The following is a 21868-nucleotide window of genomic DNA, read 5'->3' on the forward strand; positions in this document are numbered from 1 at the left end:
CCTCCTGACTGCCCCCCTACATCCTCGGGCGACTGTAACATAGTCCTTCTTGGTGATGACCCCATCTCTCCATTGGGTGTATGCCTCCCTTTTAGCAAGGAGACATTCCCGGATGCTCTTAGTGAGAGAACTTCTTTTCACATTTTGAACCTTTGACCTCCATGTCATTCTTACACTTTTCTTCCTTAGTTGTCCCATCAAAAAACATAAATTATCAGTTGTATCTTTCAAACTTTAGCTCCACAGAGTGGGGGCTATTTATTAGTTAACTAGGTGGGCCTTAAGGCCCATGATCTCTGGAAGAAACAAATAGACAGGAGCTTCATTAGAATGATCAACAATCACTGTCTTGAGCAGGGCCATAGGTGTAGCCGCAAGGTTTGCCCCATCCAGAGTCACAGTACCTGTGCCCAGCCATGCATCTAGTCATGGCTAATGTTTCCTCTAAGGAGTAGCGGTCCATGAGCACGCTGCTTTGGTCCTGCTTCCCTTTTTGGTGTGGTCCACAAGTAAGTGTCCTACAGTAAGTGTCCAGGTGGGAGTAGGCAGGGTTTGGCCACCACCCGTCTCCATGCTAACCGCTGTCCAGAGCAGCATAATGGAGTGCTGTGGGGCAGCCATGGACTGGACACAATCAATTGGTAAAATTGATGCTGTGGCCCAGCCATGGGCCAGATGCAATCAATTGATAGAACTGAAAGGGAGGCACCAGGGCTGGTGTGGGACTCTCACTGAAGGTAAGCTCCTCACTCCTCATGCGGGGCAGGTAGCAGCTCCTCCCCTAGGTGAGGCAAGGCAAGGCTGGGGCCTGGTGCGGGCTCTGCCAGCTATGCGGAACTGCTCCGCAGACTCTGCTGGCTCCGGGGAACTGCTCCACACCCCAGTCCTGACACCATGTGCCTCCTTGCTCCCCAAGGTGATGCAGGGGGTGTGGAGCAGTTCCCCAGAGCTGGTGGAGCCTGTGGAGCAGTTCCTCAGAGCCAGCTGAGCCCGTGTCAATCCCCATCTCCAGCTGCCATCCCAACCTTGCCTCGGGGAGGAGCTGCTGCCTGCCCTGCATGAGGAGTGAAGATCTTACCTTGAGTAAGTGTCCCATGCTGGCCCCAGCTCTGTGCCCAGCTTCTCTCTGGGTGGGTGAGCGGCATTAAAATGTTGGTGCATGGGAAGATTTTTAATTGTGTGCGGCCACACATGCATGCAGCTTAGAGGGAACCTTGGTCATGGCATGTAAGTTTCCAGGACCTTTGTAAACCTGTTCTCATTCAATGAACTTGACTCAAGGCTGAGGCTCTGAATCATCTATGACATGCTTTGGAATGCTCTGTAAGTCATGTATTACATCCTCTTTATACTTCTTTTTCTGGAAGTTCAGCATTGTCCTGGCCACTCTGGCATCTGGGTCTTTCCAGTGGATCACTCTTCAAATGATGCGTTAGTCAGTCCATTGCCTTCCAAGTTCCTTGGCTAATTCTTGGAAGCCATCACTCAGCATACAGTGGCGTCATTCAGCATCAGGTTACCCACTGACATTGGCATCCAGAGGAGAACCATACTGGAGTTCTACCAAATTTTATGGCTAGTTCAACTTAGGCCTACTCCTATCTCTTTGCTTTCTTTGGAGATGGACCTCCTAAGGCCCTCTGCCACATATCTGCCATGTAGCCACCCTACCCTGATCTTGGCCTCAAGCCTGTGGCTCTGCCTGAGATGTGTTGCAGCAGCCAACAATGCCCCTTTGTAAAAGCATGGCTTTCTTGGTACACATGGGGAATGGGATGCCATGTCTTGGATAGTCCAGGAGTAGCCCATGGGGCAGTTTCCTCCTTAGTCCTACCAGGCCTGCTAGATGATGAGCGCTGAATGGGGATGGGATGGTGCTATGCTGCCAGCTGGGTGGATGAACCCTAATGAGAATTTTCAGGAGCTGTATTCTGTTCTCCATGCCTGACGTAATCAAATCCCCTCTTCCCGTCACCTCCCTGAGATCACCATTACTGGCCTTTTTATCACCAAAGCTGGCCAGTGTTGGCCTTAGAGGATGAGTTGCTGCTTCTGACCTGGTCTGGTTGGTGAACTGGTTCCTTGTTCATGCAGTGAGGGAATGGAAGCAACTGCCAGGTTTTCTGGGGGTTTGGACATGGGAGGAGGGACAACAACCACAGTCTGCCAGAAGCAGGTGTTTCTTTCTGTGGGTTAGGATGAAGAGATATTGCAAGTCTCTGTGCCTCCGTTGAGTAACTGGGTTACAGCGGTGATAATCTATCTGCAGTTATGCTCTGGTAAGATGAGGTACAATTATATCAAAAGATCCTGCAGATGTTGTACCAGCTCCAGTGGAAGTATTGCTCAGTTTCAACCCCATGGAACAAAACATACCTTCCCACTCTCTGCTGAGGCACAAGAAGTTGTGTATCTTCAACAGCTCTGGTGCATAGATGCATAGTAGACCATTGGGCCACAAAATATAGAGGGTTCTTATATTTTCTTGGACATATTTGAGGCACTTCCTACCAGAAGTGCTCTACCAGATAATTCCTGGCTGGACTCTTTGGTTGCCTGTAGATGTGTAGGGATACTGTAATTACAATACAGTGGAGCAGACTCGATTATTCAAGTCTGCTTGAGCACACTAATTTGCGTGCTCCAGCAGCCTCAGCATCTTGTGTATTCAGTGCCCCTGTATTTCAAAATGGCAGTGGGGGTGCTTTAAATAAAGCTCATCAAATGAGCTTTAGTTAAAGCATCATTGCCGCCATTTTGAAATGCGGGATGCTGAATTCATGACACACTGATTGTGGCTTAATTAGAGTGGCTTTCAGAGCTGCTCTAATTAAACCACCCTCCTTCCCCTGGAGCACCACCTCCCCCTTTGGGTAAAGATGCCCAAGTGCCTGGTGAGCCTATGGAATAGGGGGAAAAGTTAGTGCTGCAAATAGTGCCAGATCTTGTCCATTTCCTTCTGCAGCTAGTCTGCCTGCTATGGTGTGTGAGCAATCACATATCCCTGTCCTAAGCCAGGAAGCATTTTTAAATTTACCAGGGGTAGTGTGCTGGGGCTGTGGCTGAAGTCTTATGCCACAAGTTTGATCCATCGTACTGTCCACAGAGGTGTGGTGGGAAGAGTGTTGGAAGGATTTGGCTAAGCAGCAGGTCTACAGAAAAGGACCTGGGGGTTACAGTGGACAATAAGCTGAATATAAGCCAACAGTGTGCTCTTGTTGTGAAGAAGGCTAACAACGTAATGGGCTGCATTAATAGGAGTGTTGCCAGCAAATTGAAGGAAGTGGTTATTCCCCTCTATTCAGCACTGGTGAGGCCACATCTGGAGTCCTGTGTCCAGTTTTGGGCCTCCCACTACAGAAAGGAAGTAAAGAAATTGGAGTAAGTCCAGGAGAGGACAAAGAAAATGGTTAGGGGCTGGGGCATGTGACTTCTGAGAAGAGGCTGAGGGAATTAGGCTTATTTAGTCCATGCAAGATAAGACTGAAGGGAAATTTAATAGCAACCGTCAACTACATGAAGGGTGGCTCCAGAGAGGATGGAGCTAGATTGTTCTCAGTGGTGACAGATGACAGAACAAGGAGCAATGGTCTCAAGCTGCAGCAAGGGAAGTTTAGGTTAGATATTAGGAGAACTTTCTCACTATGAGGGTAGTGAAGTACTGGAACAGTCTACTCAGAGGTGGGAGAATCTCCATCCTTAAGAGGTTTTTAAGACTCAGCTAGACAAAACCTTCAGTGGGATGATATAGTAGGGAATGGGCCTACTTTGAGCAGGGGGTTAGACTAGATGGCCTTTGAGGTCTCTTTCAGCCATCATTTTCTATGATTCTCAGGCCTGTATATCCTTGTGCTAAATGTCAGTAGAATAAGCAGGTGTCCTTGTGTCTCTAAGGAGGCAGCTTCCCTCCTTTTCTGGTAGTTGTTTGGGAGCAGACTGATTATTTCCTTCAGCCAGCAGTGCCTGGGATCATATATAAATATCTTGTTCCTATGGATGTCAGCTCAGGGCTTATGTGCTCAGGGTTGCCCATTGCCTGAATGAAAGAGCTTGGCATTTTTGTGGGTGGGAATAGGATTGGTTTCTGCAGGTTCACTTGGCTGTACATTGCCACAATAAAAGAAGGATGCACCATCCTGGGGGAAACAGGATTGCTCTCTTGTGCCTTGATGGGCAGTGTTGGGGGCTTGTAGCAACAAAGTCTTAGTGGTGTGATAGAATCTGGACCTAAATCTTTGTAACTGCACTCTCCATCCTAAGAGTTCTATGAGCTGCAGTAGGTATTTGAAACTGTGATATGAGGCATTGTGGGATATCTTTAATACATTAAGAAGTTTCTGATATTTTAAAAAACAGAAAATAATTGTTAAAGAGGTTTTATTAAAACTTATTTTTGTGCTAATTATCCATTTTGAATCTTTATCCTGGTTAGTGTAGATTTTCCACGTACACCTCCGATACTTATTCACATTTCATTTCCATTCTGCAGTTCATCTTATGAGGATTGGATAAAATTCTCCCCTCTGCTCCTATTTTGGGGCATTGGACTAATGCTTTTTATTTCTGGAGTTCAAATGGTAGATGCTCTGGGGTCCTGAGATAGATTTAATGATTTCAGACTCTCCACAGACTCAGTGTGGTGTATTTTAGAAACCACCACATGATTTAGCATGATGGGAGTCTGCACAGGAGTGTTTCATGGCTAGGTACAGCATTAAAATCATGATTAAAGCTATCAAAGCAATGGCATTAAAGGTCAAGTTTGGTTTTCCACTGTTAAAATGTGGGGAAACTTGAACTCATTTTCTAGAATTTCCCTGATGCTAATCTCTTCTGCGAGTGACTCCCCCAACAATAAGCTACATAAATCTTGAGAGGAAGAATGTTTGACTCATGTACTTAAAGATGTATTTAATTGCTCTCATTGTAACACTTGGAATTTTTTTTTTGTTGCATTGTTTTTCAGGTTAGAACGTCCTGAAAAAATCAGCACTAATGGAGTACTAGTGGTAATCTTTTCTTTTTTCCTGTAATCTTGCCTGTGTAGCATGGGAAACACTTAAATTACTAAGGGGACTCAAGATTTGGAGCTTTGCCTCACAGCCTGTACTTGAAAACCCCACACTTTAACTAAGGTAGAATCTGGGAAAGTGGTGAACACAATGCCACTGTCTACCAAAGACTGTATGTTCCCATGGGCTAATGTGGCTCTTTGGGATATAGTGGCAAAGGGATTAAAACACCTTGCTATAGTTCCAAAGGCATGAGTGTGAACTTTGCTTCATACTCCCACTGCCATCAGTGTGGTTAAACTGGTAATTTGGAGTGGGGAATGAAAACCTGCCAGATATGATGCTAGTTGTGACCCCCTTGGGTGCTGTTGTCTTCAGAAGTCCTGCCTTGACCTTGCTAGCCTGTTAGGCCTCCTACACTTGGGCGTTTGTATCTTCCCCTTTGTATACTTATTGCTTAATGTGGTTGAAACTGTATTAGGGAAGTGACAGAACTTACACAACCAGCTTCACTCAAAGTATTCCTTGTCTTGACACCAGTCTTAAATAGCTGTTACTTTAATCATTCTACCACCCTCTGTTTTCAAATTCAGACTCTTAAGATGTTCCCATTTTTGCTTCCCAAGCATGTCACCATCACCATCCTCCCTGGTAAATATTGGAAGAGATTTGCTAGAGATTCTTCCTTGTCACTATTTTGTCAATTACAAGAGTACAATCTGAATCACTTAGGATTCCAGCTGTGTCATTCTTTGTCAACATATGGGTCATCTCTGTTACAGTCACGTGAGATTTCCTGTTTGGAAGTCAAAGTGGATGCAGAGAAACTGAAGCAACAGTCCACAAGTAAGACTATCCTTTTATTAACTAGTTGTTTACATGTTTGTTATTCAGTACTTACAGTAGAAGCTGGAACATTAATAATCTACTACATAGGTTCCAAAGGCAATGTTGTCATACTTCAGTATCACAGAAGTCCACGTTAAATTTACATTTTATTTGAAATGCAATGAAACAAAAATCAGGACATTCAAACGTCTGGGTCTTGTAACATTCTCTCCTTTTTGTTCAAAGAGTACTACATTTTCTGAAACTTAGCAAAAGTTCAGGAAAAAATTCTGTTGGTTGGCTATGTATAAAATGTAAATGTGTACCTAATCTTGACCTGATACTGTTGTTTTAAATATTATTTCACCATTAAATTACTGCAAAAGAAATCTTAAACTCTATACTTTATTTAGGTTGGAATATGCCAAAATCCATTTTTTTTCAAAAGGGACATTTTTGAGTTGCTTGGAAAAACAAAGTGTTCCAAAAGTTTAAATTTTAAATTGTACACACAGGCGTGGGTCTGCACAGATTTCATTTGCAGGTTTGAGATATGTTTGTGCAATCCAAGTCCCATTTGGAATCACTGCTTCTCCTCATAAATGTATTTCATGGACTAGTTTTTTAAATAAAAGTTACACAATTTTAAAAAATCATGACCTGTATCTAGACAAAAAAAGGCCCCATGAATAAACTGCTTACAACAAATGGCCTGATAACCAATGGCCAGACCTTGCACAGAAAGTTTGTTTGAAAGACAATTTGGAGGAAAAGGACAACTGAAAAAAAATCCTAAAGATGTTGCCATTTATCTTCTTGAGACAATAACATTTCAGCTTCTGACATTCCTGTACGAGCACTTTGCTGAAAGTGCAGTGTCATCTTCTGAGAATACAGCAGTCTGTTCGTAGAATATTTTATAGGAGTTGTGACCCTAGGATGTTAGTCATAGTGGCTCTTAGTTAGATTGCTGCTGAGTAATTATAAAAAGGAAGATAGAGGTAAATGATTCTTTTTGTTTTTGCAATGAGCTACTCTAATTAAAACACCACAGCATCATATGTATTAAGCCCCCATGCATTTAAAAATGGCTGTGGGGCACTTTAACTAAACATCATTAGATGAACTTTAGTTAAAGTGCCCCAGCATCCGTTTTTAAACCCACAGGGGTTTATACACATGATGCTGCAGCAATGCTAGCACATTCTAATTAGAACATTGATTTTTTTTTCATCCTCTGGGCATGTTCAAGGGTGATGCTTGGAGAGACCTGTAGCCTAGTGATTAGAGTACTCTGCTGAGAAGCTGAAGATACAGGTTCAAGGTCTTTCTGGGTAATGGGAGCCCTATAACATAAGTGAGTGTCATACCCATTGGCTATTGGGCTAAAATATGGGAGGTCCCTCCTTCTAATCATGGGGTTTTGCATAGCTAGAACTTGGGAACATATGCATAAATGAAGGGGAACATATGATGCTGCATACCTGCTTGGACAGAATACAGCCTTACTGAATATGCTCAGTCATTGTGTGGAGACTTGAACATCCTTGCTGTACTGGGAATAAAATTATACTGTTCATAAATGCCAAAAATTAAATTTATGAAAATATTCTAGAATATGACTTACTCCTTTATGGGCACAGATAGTTTAGACAGATGAGACTTTGGTAGCTTTTGTGACACATTCTAGGTTTTTTAAACATCTATTTTAATATGAAATCTGTAGGAAGATCTGGGCATTTTATATGAGAGGATATTTTTAAATAGTTGTATGTTTTGAGTTATAGATGTGTACCGTAAAAATTCTCTTGTTCTGTATCTCTTGTCTGTAGAGGAAGAACTCACGTTTACAGTAAAAGGATCGCATGAAGGAACCCAGAAGATTTCGCTGAATCCTGACTCCCTAGATTCTGTTATGTTTCACTGTATAAAAAATAACCCAACAAAACTGGATGTTACTTTACCAAAGAAGATCCTTTCTTCCATTGTACGTAATCATTAGTTTTATTAAAATAACATCAAATAGAACATTGCGAGAAATGTTAGCTTGCTTTATGCGGGGAATTTTGGTTGTAGTAGAGGGTTAGTCCTTTCCTCCTGGTTGTAAGTCACCATTGTGTTTTACCCTGCCCTCTCCTGCCTCCCCTTACCTTTTTTAAATTTCAGCTGGCCCCAGCTAAACAGGATTCTGAGAAAAAAGGATTCCTGACCCTGCCTCTGAATTCTCTTCCTTTGCAAAAGAATATAACAATAACAGGGGTGAGTATCACACATGTTTTGGAATAGTTATTTTAGTTCTTCAATTTTTAGTATTAGAGGGATACATTTTTTATTTTTGGTTAGAGAACACCATTACTGTGTAGTGTGGTTCTAATGCATATTTGAAAAAGTGATATGAAATATAAAGAGCTTGTTCAATTTCTTACTAAAGTATCAAAGAGCAGCAATCATGTCAGTAGCCTGGATGAGTAGGGCACCTGTTTTTGGCACCCAATTAGAGGGTGTCCAGAATGGTGAAGGGACTCCATGCTGCTGCCAAAGCATTAGTAGCAAGAGCCAGGCCAGGTAGACCACTTTGTACCAGCAGGAGCTGGGCACTTTGAGTCTTCAAGGCAGGTAACACTGGCCCTTCTTTTTTCTCTCTTCCCAAGTTTAGCTCAGGACTACCCTTCCCCTCTTGCCTCCCCCACCCCTTGTAGGATTTTGCTCAGGGCTCAAAACCCCTACTGCTAATTACAATACTTACTCAACTATAAGATGACCCCTTGATAATTAGATTCTGTATATGGAAAATGTATATGTTTGATGTTATTTTCCAGGTATACAATTTAAATATTGGAGGGTTGTCTTGGATCCCTCTCCCTCCCTCCTCCAACTGCTACAGCAGAGTGGCTGCGGGGGGTGGGAGGTCAGGTGGCAACCTTGCCCTCTGTCCTGCCAATTCATTCCCTTGCAGCCTTCCTGCCCCCTGCCACCTGCATCTCTCCCACTCCCAGCTCCCCGCAGCCCCTGCCCCTGCCCCTGCTCCCACTCCCTCAGAGCCTCTTCCCTTCCCCGCTACTGTCACAGGCTGTTTGGGCTGCTCCATGCTGGAGCATAGCACGTGGAAGCTCAGCCAGTGCTTGGCCATGCAGCGGTGCTGGTGCATGTGTTCCATGCCTGGGAGACACCCCAGCTGGAGCCAGAGCCAATCTGCACCTGACAGTAATGGGGAGGGAAACACGAGAGGGGCAAAAGCTGCAGAAGAGAAATGGAGGGAGGGAGCAACCCTCCTGGCTGCTTGGGTTTAACTGTGCCCCTGGCGCAGGCTCAGGACCAGAGTCAGAGCCACAGTAGTTGCCTGTTCCCCTCTCTGCTTCATGTGATAATATAAGATTAGGGGCTTTTCCCACCCGTGCTGATTTGAGGAGGGGACAGGGGGAGGGGAAGAAAACCTCTTCTTATATTTGAGTAAATATGGTAAGCCTCTACTATTTCCCAAGTGAAAAGTAGTGTAGTTTGCCTTAGTGTGGCACTGACTGCTGCCCTCAAGCCCTGTCTCTTCATGGAAACAGGGGTCACCTGATGTCTAATTTATCCTGACACAACATTTTTCTGGTAGCACAAATGGTGAGCTAATAGAACTTGCTTCCATTTTTCATGCCTCTTCAGAGGAAAATCAGTGGTGCAACAAAAGGTAGTAATAAACCCTGCCACTTATTGTGCCTCTGTGACAGGACAGTCTGGGTAGCCAGAGCTGCTGCTCCTTTCCAGTCACCCTCAAGCCCCCAGCCCACCTGCCCACTTTCCCCATTTACAGAGAGGTACCCCAGGGAATCTGAGGTACTTCTCCATAAATGGGAAAGAAGGGGTTTTCTGCTTAGCCAGACTCATTCCCCATGATTGCAGGAATGAACCTGGCTCAGCAGGTAAAGTGGTGAGATGACATTCATAGAATCATAGAAAATTAGGGTTGGAAGGGACCTCAGGACGTCATCTAGTCCAACCCACTGCTCAAAGCAGGAGCATCCCCAACTAGGTCATCCCAGGCAAAGCTTTGTCTAGCTGGGTCTTAAAAACCTCCAAGCATGGAGTGTCCACAACCTGTCTGGATAGCCTGTTCCAGTGCTTTACCACCCTCCTAGTAAGAAATTCTTCTTAATGTCTAACCTAAACTTTCCTTGTTGCACCTTCAAGCCATTACTCCTGAGAACAATCTAGCTCCATCCTCTTTTGAACCCCTTTTCAGGTAGTTGAAGACTGCTATTAAATCCCCTCTCAATCTTCTTTTCTCCAGACTAAATAAGCTCAGTTCCCTCAGTCTTTCCTCATAAGTCATGCCCCTCCAACCACCTCACCATTTTTGTTGCCCTCTGCTGGATCCTCTCCAATTTGTCCACATCCTTTCTGCAGTGGGGGGCCCAAAACTGAACACAGTACTCCAGATGTGGCCTCACCAGTGCTGAATAGAGGGAGACTTTCCTTCACCTGCTGGCAACATGCCTGCAAATGTAGCCCAGTATGCCATTAGCCTTCTTGGCAGCAAAGGCACGCTGCTGGCTCATCCAGCTTATTGTCCACTGTAACCCCCAGGTCCTTTTCTGCAGAGCTGCTGCCCAGCCAGTCAGCCCCCAGCCTGTACTGGTGCACGGGATTGCTTTGTTCTAAGTGCAGGACTTTGCACTGGTCCTTGTTGAACCTCATGAGATTCATTTTGTCCCAATCATCCAATTTGTTCAGGTTACTCTGAATCCTAGCCCTACCCTCCACCATATCTATTATTCCCCCACATCTTGGTGTCATCTGCCAGCTTGCTGAGGTCACTATGCCATCTTCCAGGTCACTGATGAAGACATTGAACAAAACTGACCCCTAGGGCACTCTTTTAGATACCAGCTGCCAACTGGACATCAAGCCATTGATTACTACCCTCTGAGCCCAATGCTCCAGCCAGATTTCTATTCATCTTACAGTCCATTCATCCATCCCATACTTCCTTATCTTGCCTACGAGAATGTTGTGGAGATCCTTGCTTAAATCCATAACAAGATCCTTGCTAAAATCAAGGCAGGCAAGGTTCCTTGGGTAGATGTGATATCTTTTATTAGACCAAGTAAAATAGTTGGAAAAAAAGTTCTTTGCAAGCTTTTGGGCACAACCAACAGCCTTGCTAAAATCAAGGTACATCCCACTCATTGGTCTCCCTACTTCCACAGAGCCAGTCACCTCATCATAGAAGGCAATCCAGTTGGTCAGGCATGACTTGCCCTTGGTGAATCCATGCTGCATGTTCCTAATCACCACCTTCTCCTTCAAGTGCCTAGAAATAGACTCCTTGAGAATCTGCTTCATGATTTTTCCAGGGACTGAGGTGAGGCTGACTGGTCTGTACTTCCCTGGATATTCCTTTTTTAATCACCTGGGACCTCTCCTGATTGCCATGAGTTTTCAAAGATGATGGCCAATGGCTCTGCAATCTCATTAGCCAACTCCCTCAGCACCTTTGGGTGCATCCCATCCAACCCCATGGACTTAAATATGTCCTGCTTTTCTAAATTGTCCATAAGCTCTTCTTTTGTCACTGTTGGCTGCTCACCTTCTCCTCAAACTGTGCTGCCAAGTGCAGTAGTCTGGGAGCTGACATTGTCTGTGAAGACTGAGGCAAAAAAGGCATTGAGCACTTCAGCCTTTTCTGCATCCTCTGGCAGAAGGTTACTGCCCTCATTCAGTTAAGGGACCCACCCTTCCCTGATCCTCCTCTTGCTACCAACATATTTGTAGAAACCTTTCTTGTTACCTTTCATGTCCCTTGCTAGCTGCAACTCCAAATGCGCTTTGGCTTTCCTGACTTCATTCCTCCATGCAGAAGCAATGCTCTTATACTCCTCCCTATTTATTTGTCCAAGTTTCCACTTTTTATAAGCTTCCTTTTTGTGACTTAATTTACTGAATAGTTCCCTGCTAAGCTAAGCTGGTCTTCTGCCACACTCGCTGGTCTTCCAGAGCATTGAGTGGTTTGTTCCTGAACTCTCAGTAAGGCTTCTTTAAAGTACAACCAGCTGTCCTGGACTTCTCTCTCCCTTAGACTGGCTTCCCAGGGGATCCTGCCCATAATTTCCCTGAGCAAGTTGAAGTCTGCTTTTCTGAAGTCCAGGGTCCTTATTCTGATACTCTCCATCCTTCCTTTCCTCAGGATCCTGAACTCAATCATCTCATGGTCACTGCTGCCCAAGTTGCCATCCACTAGTACATTCCCCACCAATTCTTCCCTGCTTGTCCTGCATCATCAAGGGTGGGACAAGGGATGATGTGTGTTTCACCCAATGAGGTAGATCGTCTGTGCCATAACATATTGCAGCACAGCTGATCCACTTCATTAGACAACATCTGTTTATAGTCTCTGTGTACAACACTGCACACAGCCAGCCAAGTTACTTCCAGTGTGGGAGGTAGTATTCACAGAGTATGACATGTCTCAGTATAATGCTGCCCAGTCCTGTAATTAAGTAGATTTGTTTCTGTAGTTTTCACTTGGAGTGCAAGGTAGCTTAGCCCACTTTCGAAGTGGAGTAGGTATGTTGCAGTTGGTAGTGAGTTAGTGTGGAATAGCTAGTATGCTATGAATTCATTCTCTGACTTGCTGCTTACTAACTTCCCTGTACAGCTGAGCCCCAAGTCTGAAGCAAAATAAAGTTTAAAAAATAATATGGTACTTACCTTTACTTTCTTAATTTCTAGGACAAAACTTTTGACTTGCATGTAAGGGCAAAAAAATGGTAAGAAACTCTTTCCTGATTTTTAGGTTTCTAAAGACTCTGTATAGTGAATTCTGCCCTCTCTGCCTATGTGAAGGAAGGGAAAAAAGGTGCGTTTGTACGTTAAGAGTGTCTGCAAACATTTAAAAGTATGTCTGTGCGCTGAGAAAAGTCAGTATAGGTGTATCCATACTGAAGTCATACTGATGAATTGGCTTTAAACTAGCTAATTTGGGGACCAGTGCCAGTCTCTCTCACAGTAGCATGAAGCTCAGCATGTGCTATTTTATCCTCAACAGGTTATGTTAGGTAAATTGGCCCCTACTGGGTCTACAGTATAGATGGAGGTAAAAAGGACCACCTTTTGATTCATTGGGTATGATGCTTAGCTACATTCTGAATCAGAATTGCTTAAAAATATTATTTGCCCTCCTGTTTGGTCTTTCTTGCCATGTACAGCCAACAGAACTAAGAGTGAGTGGGTGTCATTCCTTCTCATGCATCAAAAAAAAAAAAAAGTTAACTAAGTTCCAGCTAGTTGCACCTGTACCAAGACAGAAAATAAAACAGAACTTTATTAGCATCACTGAGAACACAAAGTGAAGATAATGAGCATGTACTGGTTTCCTGAAAGCATGTTTTGGCCCCCTGAACCTTGATTACTGGGTCTGATTCATAAGAAGAAAAAACCCCCAAAGAAACTTAGTTTGACCTTCCAAATTTAGGTAGAATTTTCAGGGCTGATGCTTAAGTAGGAACTATACTTACAAGTTTTACCTGTAAATTTGGCATATTTGATATGGGATCATTAGGGCAATAGGACAGGAGGAAGCAAAGGTGGTTTTAAGTCACAGAGGTGTAATGATGTGGCTCGGCACCTGGGACAGCTGATGCACACAGGGACAGCAGTGATTTCTGGTTGCCATTGCACTGCTGGTAAAATTATGCAGCTGTGGCAATAGCAATTAGCCTTGTCATACATTACACATGGTTCATCGTTTTGGGGATCTTATTAATTATTACTATGAGTTGGGAAGTTTTCTGAGCAATCGCACGGTAATGCTTAGTAATAAATAAGACACGTCTGAAATTCCAGCGCTCTTGAAGACTCCAGGGTGCTGCAATGTGTTGTGGAGGCTGGGACTGACAAACAGCTGGTCATTGGTTGCAGCCCTCTTGAACTAGCTCTGGTGCAGTATTGGGGCCGGGGCTGGTGCAGTGGTGGTGGTGTGGTGGTGTGGAGGGGATGATGTTGGGACTGGTCCCGGACCCTGCACTGCCCCAGAGTCTTCTGATCATATTATCTCTGTGAAGTAGTTGAATATTAGCTTAGGATGTACTAGGCAATACCATCTGGAAATATTCCTTGCAGGAAGCCCTGACTTTGCTATGCTGCAATGGCACTCAGCATGTGTTTCACTGCTTGAATGCGCAGACACTAGGGGCTCCTAGACATGTGCAGGGAGCATGTAATTGCAGCGCATTGGAGCAGGTTCGATTAATCAAGTCTGCTGGAATGTGAAAATTAACACTCTTCAGCAGCCTCCAGCTCCCCCTGCTGATAAATGGAGGTGGGGTGCTTTAAAGCTTGTTGGATGAGCTTTAGTTCAAAGCACCCTGCCACCATTTTTCAGAGCAGGGACACTGATGCCTGTGATCATCTGGGAGCTTTTAATTAGCATTGCTTTTGGAGCTGCAGTAATTAAAGCACTCCCTCACACCTCCCAGGGCACATGTATAAACACCCTAGCATTTTAAGTGCAGTTAACTCATGCTAGGTATAATGTGTGACAAGCCCTTATATATGGGAAGACTTGGCCCAGCATGCCAATTATTTTAAGGAGATGCTTGAAACAACATGTTAGCCAATAGTTTGAAATTTAAACAAATACTTTCTGACACTTGCCTTCACTTCAGATGAACCTATTATTTTTTGTAGGACAACCACCATTGTGTTTAATATTGTGATACTATATAGAGTATACTTTGATTAGATTTGTTTAGACAAATAATAAAGCCTCTTTTGCTGCAGCCTTAAAAGTACTACAAGAAATATTAAAAGTAAAATTAACATATGAAATACACTTCTGTTCTTTCTGGGGAGAAGCTTGCTTAGGCTCAGTTTACAAGTGAATATGAGACAATCTGAAGAAAATGCCATTGCTTTCTGTGTTCGTTTCTAGTGTAATTTTTTTGCCCTCTTAAAATATTCAGAAACTTTTATTTTTGAAGGTCATGACACTGGTTTTGTTTTTGAAAATTAAAATTGGTGTATTGTATGAGTAAACTATGCTTTTGCCAAAGTGGTGGAGAATTGAACGATACTGTTAGTAACGCATGAAATATTCCTGCTTATAAAATATCCTCAAAGTCAGTACTTTGCATAGTTTTCTTCCACCAGGGAGCAGTGTCACCTAAGACACTTGGGAAATTCAGGCATTCTCTCCAGTAGCAGGCAATAATTAAATTCATATACGTATTTGTATATGAGCCTTCAAGAGGGCTGCGACCAATTGCACACACAGCATGGACTACCATCCTTTATCTTTTAGGTCCCAGTTTTGCAAACACTTAAGTATATACCTCACTTTTCTGACATGAGGAAATTCAATGAGATGGTTAATGGGGAAAAAAAATGTATCTGTCCAGGTATTGGCAGGATTGGGCACTTTGATCCTGTAAGCTGCTTGGCATTATAAGGGAAACGAGTTAATCACATCTTAAGTTATTACCCAGCCACATGTTAATGTGATTAATGGCATCATAAAAAAGGAGTAAGTCACAAAGTTATTACACAGAATATATGTAATAACTTAGTGGCTGGTTCTCATCATGATATTAACTGAACATGTGGCCAGGCTGATTGGGGCTTCTGGCCTCCAGGGCACATGGGAGCTCTTAACTTCCATACAGAGGCTGTGCATGCTAATCAGCTGATTGCTGCTCCCAGCCTTGGGAGCCCATTGGAGTTAAGACTGGGGGCTGGGATTAGCTGCCATTCCCAGCTTCAGGGGCACATCAGCGCCCTTAATTCCAATATACCACTTCAGCTGGGACGAGTGGCAAATCAAGGCTCCCAGCCTTTGAGGTGCAGCTGGAATAAAGGCCTTCACTGCCCCCCTTGCGTCTGGGAGCCCTGTCAGCTGATCTGAGCTCCCAGCCACAGGAGCTCATGGTACACCCCCATGGCTGGGAGCCCCATCAGCTGATCCAGGCTCCCAGCTGCAGAGGCTTGCTATTTGCCAGTGTAGGGGATGCACAGACCCAGAATTAGGATCCTGGGCTTCCTCTGCTTTAGCATTGTCACCATAGGATCTGATGTTTGATCTCACAGTCATGCCTCCTGCCAAGCATGTGGGACGTGATAGCAGGGGTGACTGTGGGGAATGTGCATCAGATCCCATTGTGCCTTTAAATGTACATCTGCCAGGGAACTTAGTAAGCTATTTGTGGGAGTGATGGTGATTTTTATATATTTAAACAGCAATAAAGCACATCCTGAGAGCTAATGTAACAAACATAGAAATACGTAGTATGTATTTCTATATTTGTTATGTGACTGGGATGTTACCTATAAGACTGTGAGAAACGGAAGTGTTCCATTTCAATGAGTGTTTCGTCGTTTTGACAGAACAGTGTTTTGTTTCAACTTTTGTTTAGCGTTGAAATGGCGGTTCTGTTTCATTCCATCAAAACGTTTTGCCGTTTTGACCCTGTTTTGACATTTTTCCCATAGGAAAGAATGGGGAAAGGTCAAAACAGCCTATAACTTTGTCATTTCTGGCCAGATTTGGATGAAACTTGCAGGAATGGTAGCCCCTTCTGGGGCATGATGCATGCCAAGTTTCCAGAAGATAGGTGCAGGGGGTTTGAAGAAACTGCAGCCCAAAATCTTGAAAGCAAAGCTCATGTCATGTGTATGTTAAGCCACAGTGGGGTCAAAACTGCAGGAATGGTAGCCCCTTCTAAGGCCACAAAGCCTGCCAAATTTCAAGGTGATAGGTGCAGGGGTTTGGGGGGAGCTGCACCTCAAGCTGCTGACAGGCAAAACTCATGACATAGATGACCCTGTGTGTGTGAAGGCACAGCAGGATGAAAACTGCAGTGGTGGTGGCCCCTGCTCAGGCCCTGAAGCCTGCCAAGTTTCAAGGAGATAGGTGCAGGGGTTTTGGGGAAACTGCAGCTCAAGCTGCAGACAAGCAAAACTTGTGTCATGAGTGCTTGTGCAACTGTTTGTCTTGGGGCACTGGAGCAGGAGGACTACTGCAGGCCTGGCTGCTAAGCTAGTGTGTTACCAGTTTCCAATTAGTCATGATTCACTCAGGGACCAGCTCAATACACAGTACCTAGCTACTACATAACGACTTAACAAGCATGGATTAACACCTACAAAACCAGGACTAAGGAAAGGAAAGAATCAATACAGAGAATCAACTGCCCCAAGACAGAGACAGTCAGTTGCACAAGCATCCATGGCATGAGTTTTGCCTGTCAGCAGCCAGAGGTGCAGGGCCCCAGAACCCCCCTGCACCTATCTCCTTGACAGTGGACAGGCTTTGTGGCAGCAGCAGGGGCTAGCAGGCATGCTGCACCTTAACACACACAGTGTCACCCATGTCATGGGTTTTGCTTGTCCACAACTTGAGGTGCGGTTTCCCCCAAACTCCTGTACTTATCTCCTTGAAACTTGGCCGGCTTTGTGGCCTCAGCCGGGGCTAGCATGCCTGCAGTTTTGACCCCACTGTGGCTTAACACATACATATGACACAAGTTTGGCTCTCAAGATTTTGGGGTGCAGTTTCACTGACGCCATGCACCTATCTTCTTGAAACTTGGTGTGCTTTATGCCCTCAGAAGGGGCTACCATTTCTGCAAATTTTATCCAAATCTGGCCAGAAATGACAAAGTTATAGGCTGTTTTGGCCTTCCCCATTATAGCCTATGGGCAAAATGTCGAAACAGCATTGAAATGGTGAAATGTTTTGACTTGCCTTGTTTCATTTTGAGGCTGTTTTGACCATATCTGTTTCATTTTGATTTTGCTGTTTCGACCTTGAAACATGTCAAAACAGCATCAAAACAAGACTGGTGGCCAAACTTCACACAGCTCTAGTTACCTTGCTGTGGGCTCATAAGACCATGTTGCATGTGAACAAGTGCTTCAGCCATGAATCAAGTCAGCAGGGTCTTATGGTTTGCCTGAAGTCTGAATTTGATCACGTGGCATGGTGCAATGGCTAGCCTTAGCATAGATAAATTTGCATTAACAAATTCTGTTTAATAGGCAGCGTGCATCTTCATTTAGTACAATACTGAAATGCCAGAACATGAAGTATAAACTTTGAGCACTTTTTTGAGATATTTAGGTAACCTGCTGGGGAAAAAAAGGTTGATTGAAAAAATAAAATAAAAATATTTCCAGATTCAGCCTTTGTGGTGGGTTATCTTTGACTTGTCATGCTTTTAATTCACTTTTGCAAGGAATTTAAAGCATTCTGACACTTCTCTCTTGTCCATATATTTGCTCCTTGTGCTGGTAATAGGGATATGTTATCTCTTTTCTTTCATTACTCAGTCCACAAGCAAGTGTGGGGAGAGCTATTTTTATAATTCTGAGTATTTGTGAAATGCAACGATTATCTGAATCTGAAACTAGCTGTAAATTTTGTGTACATACATTTGTCATGGTCTTTCTTTGTTCTAGTCAACAAGGACATGACGTGCGCTTGGGGTTTGACCTGTGTACTCAAGAGCACAATTTCCTGCATAAAAGGAAGAAATACGTTGCTGCAGCTTTGAAGAAGGTTCTCCATTTGGAGGAGGATCTTCAGGAGCATGAGGTATATGGGAAAGAATTTCAGGTCTCCCTCCTTCCCAGTGCACATGATGGTAGTACTATAGCATTTTTATATAAAAACAGAACATCTTGTGAAGCCTTAGAAATAAGAAGTAGCTTATTTGCTTTCCAGGAATGAAAGGAGCAGCTCCAGGATTAAAAAAAAATGGTATTAGGGTGCTTTTACTAATAGCTGTGAACAGAGATGGGTCTTAAATACTAAGACCCAATACTATTTGTAGGTAGGTGCTGATGACTGGGTGGCAAAATAGTAATAGCAGCTGAGCCCAATGTTCTTTGTACAGCCCCCTGTGGAAGTAGAAGGATGTACAGGGTATCGCAGAATGCTCCTCAGGGGGTGCTGGCTTGGGCTTGCTGTGGCCTTGTCTGGTTTCTGGGAGAACCCCCTGAAACCAGTCTAGGCGTGGCTTCCAGGGCAAGCAGGGAGCCCAGGCTACTCCCACTCTGAGACCCAGGTCTTCCCTGGTTCTCCATTGCCCTGACTCAAGGACCTAGCATCCACTTTTCTTCCGGAGAGGAACTTTACCACCTCCTGGAGTGACCCAGCACTTTGTATAGTTCCAAGCAGCAGAGCGGACAGTCTCTTTAGTAAAATTGTTTACTAGGGCAAAGCCAGCCAGCCAGAGGTTCTCTGTCTCCTCAGATGGGGTTAAGCAGTCCCTCTGTTCCCAGTCCAGCCCTTACAGCTCTTAGCACCTCCAGAGATACTCAGCTGTTCCCTTTCCAGTCTTTCCAGCTCTCCAGAGCTCTGCTTACCTCAGTCTTCAGACTCTTCTGGCCAGGAGCCCCAGCCTGCTCTCCCATTGTCATGTATATTTCCTGTGGACACCTTATTAGGGGTTGGGTATTTCACCTTCCTTCATAGGTCAACAATTTCATTCAAGGCTGTTGGTGCTAAAGGTCCCTCTTGTCTCCTGCACTCTTGAGTCCTGGCTCTTAACTCTTCACAATCAGTGTGCAGGCTAAGGAGGTAAACTGAATCCCAGTAGTATAACCATGTGAACAGAGTTAAGACAGAAATATCACAATAGTTGGTCTTTCCCCATTTAGTTTGCTGCAGCTTGACAATTTATCCATAACAAAAGAATAAAAGTGCATGTCTGGTAAAACTTTCAAGTAATGCAGACAGAATACTTGCACATAATTAGACAAGGTTCTTTGGGTAAATCTGATATCTTTTATTACATCAACTAAAATAGTTGGAAAAAATCTTCTTTGCAAGCTTTTGGGCAGAAACATCCCCCTTCTGTACATAATTATTTGACCTTAATGCTCAGTCTCCTGTTTTCATCCTTATACTCTCAAATTATAACATTATCATTTTCTGTGGTAGGATAGGCTACAGTGGTTGATACTATCTGAGCCTTGTAGTATTAGGAACAACTTGATGATGGAGATAGGCAGACAAGGTTCTTTGGGTGAATCTGATATCTTTTATTAGACGAGCTTAAATGGCTGGAAAAAACATTTTTTAGCAAGCTTTCAGGTTTAAAACCCCTTTGTCAGGCTGAAGAAGTCTCTGCAGTTGGTGTGTGCTCTTCCTGGATGAAATGAATAGTAAAGAAGCCAGAGGGTGGTCTGCATGCAAGACAGGCAGTCAGTGAAGATGTAAATTGAGGAGTCAGTGGGTGAGACAGGCTGGGTCGTGGGGGGAGGGGGAGAGAAAAGGGGGATGAATGTAGCAGTTAAATAGTGGAGAGGTACTTGTGTAATCAGATGTTAGGCAGGTTATAATGTGTCATAAATCCAATGTCTGTATTTAGTCCACGATTTTTTGTATCCAGGAGGTTGATGAAGTGAAATTCATAGGCTTGTCTCTGAGAAGTGGTTTGTAAGTTCCCTTTGAGGACTGAGAGATTAGAGAGAGAGTGGTTTTCTTGTGAGAAATGTGCCCCCACTGGTAATTGGTTATTCTTGTCTTTGATAGATTTCTGTGTGCGTTCATTCTGGTGCGCAGTTGTTGTTTGGTCTCTCCTACATATTTTCCATCAGGGCTTTTCTGGAGGTGCAGCTGTAAGATCCGGGAATGCTGATGGCTCTGTTGTGGGGTGGTGGAGATGTAATTGTGAGGGTGATGGAGATGTGCTGGCAAGTTTTGCATTTCTTGTCATGGTGTGGTCTGGATCCATTCAGTGTGTTCTGGACCTGAGGAAGTTTGCTTCTGGTGATGAGGTTACCAAGATTTGGTGCTTGTTTGAAGCTAAGATGGGTGGTTTTGGGTAGATCTCTTTAAGAATAGGGTCTCTTTCTAGTATGTGTTGTAATTGTTCGAGGATTTTCTATATGGGTTTGAAGGAGGGGTGATATGTCATAACCTGCAGTGTGCGATTTGTGGGAGTTTTTCTTCTATACTGCAGCAATTCTTCATGTGGTATCTGGGTGGCTATTTCAAACATGCAATCTGTCTCTCTGCAGGAGTGTCCTTGTTGGGTGAAAGCCTTTTTAAGATTAGTGAGGTGGCAATCCCGGGCATTCTCCTCAGTGCAAATTCAGTGGTATTTGAGAGCTTGGCTATATATCACAGCTTTCTTGGTGTGTTTAGGGTGATTGCTGGTTCTGTTCAGATATGTATGTTGGTCTGTGGGTTTCTTGTATAACATGGTCTATATTTTACTATTCTGGATACTGATCATCATGTCTAAAAAGGAGATGTTGGTGCTGGAGTATTCAAGAGACAGTCGGATGGAGGGATGAAGATTGTTGAATTTCTGATGGAACTCAATCAAAGTTTGCAGGTTTTCAGTCCAAATGATGATGATGTCATTGATATATCTTACATATAGCAAGGGTTTGATGTACAGTCCTTGAGGAATTTTCTTCCAGGTGGCTCATAAAAAGGTTGGCATACTGTGGGGCCATTTTGGTGTCCATAGCTGTTCCTATCTTCTGGAGGACATGTTGGTTATTAAAAGTGAAATTGTTGTGTGTGAGGATGAAGTGTATAAGGTCAGTAATATCTTTGGGTCTGTATTCTGAGTTGTAATCTTGTTCCTATAGATATGTAAGGCAGGCTTGGATGCCATCCTGGTGTGGGATGTTGGTATATAAGCTGGTAACATCCATAGTAGCTAGGAGGGTGGTGCTGGGAAGGTGGTCTATGTTTTGTCTTGGACAAAACTTGCTCTTTGGGTGACAAGTGTTTTAGGATTGCTTTGACAAAACCTGATATTTCCTCAGTTAGGGTCCCAAGGTTGGATATGATAGGTCTGCCAGGGTTCCCTTGTTTGTGGATTTTAGGGAGCATGTAAAAAGTTCCTGGGTTGGGAAGTGGGGGAATCAAGGTCTGTAGTTTTTCTTGTAGTTCTGATGAAAAAGTTTTTATAGTATTTTTGAGTTTCACAGTGAAAAGGGAGTAGGATCTTCTTGTAGTTCTTTGTAGTAGGTGGTGTCAGAAAGTTTTCTGTTGGCTTCCTTTATGTAGTCTTCACATTTAGGTT

At 43.8% G+C, this 21868-nt stretch overlaps 1 protein-coding gene across 1 annotated transcript in view; it reads left to right on the forward strand.

The window, feature by feature from the left end:
* LOC109321579 (cytosolic phospholipase A2 epsilon-like) overlaps nucleotides 1–21868 on the forward strand; it is a 74397-nt gene that overhangs the window by 27862 nt on the left and 24667 nt on the right. Inside the window, exons 7-12 of the mRNA XM_019552323.1 lie at nucleotides 4967–5009; nucleotides 5795–5858; nucleotides 7673–7827; nucleotides 8007–8099; nucleotides 12558–12595; nucleotides 18279–18414. Coding sequence (XP_019407868.1) covers nucleotides 4967–5009; nucleotides 5795–5858; nucleotides 7673–7827; nucleotides 8007–8099; nucleotides 12558–12595; nucleotides 18279–18414 — 529 coding nt within the window. The remainder of the gene's footprint in view (nucleotides 1–4966; nucleotides 5010–5794; nucleotides 5859–7672; nucleotides 7828–8006; nucleotides 8100–12557; nucleotides 12596–18278; nucleotides 18415–21868) is intronic.

The sequence above is a fragment of the Crocodylus porosus genome, unplaced genomic scaffold, assembly GCF_001723895.1.
Source record: "Crocodylus porosus isolate Cpor-Errol unplaced genomic scaffold, CroPor_comp1, whole genome shotgun sequence".
NCBI classification, from domain to species: domain Eukaryota; kingdom Metazoa; phylum Chordata; order Crocodylia; family Crocodylidae; genus Crocodylus; species Crocodylus porosus.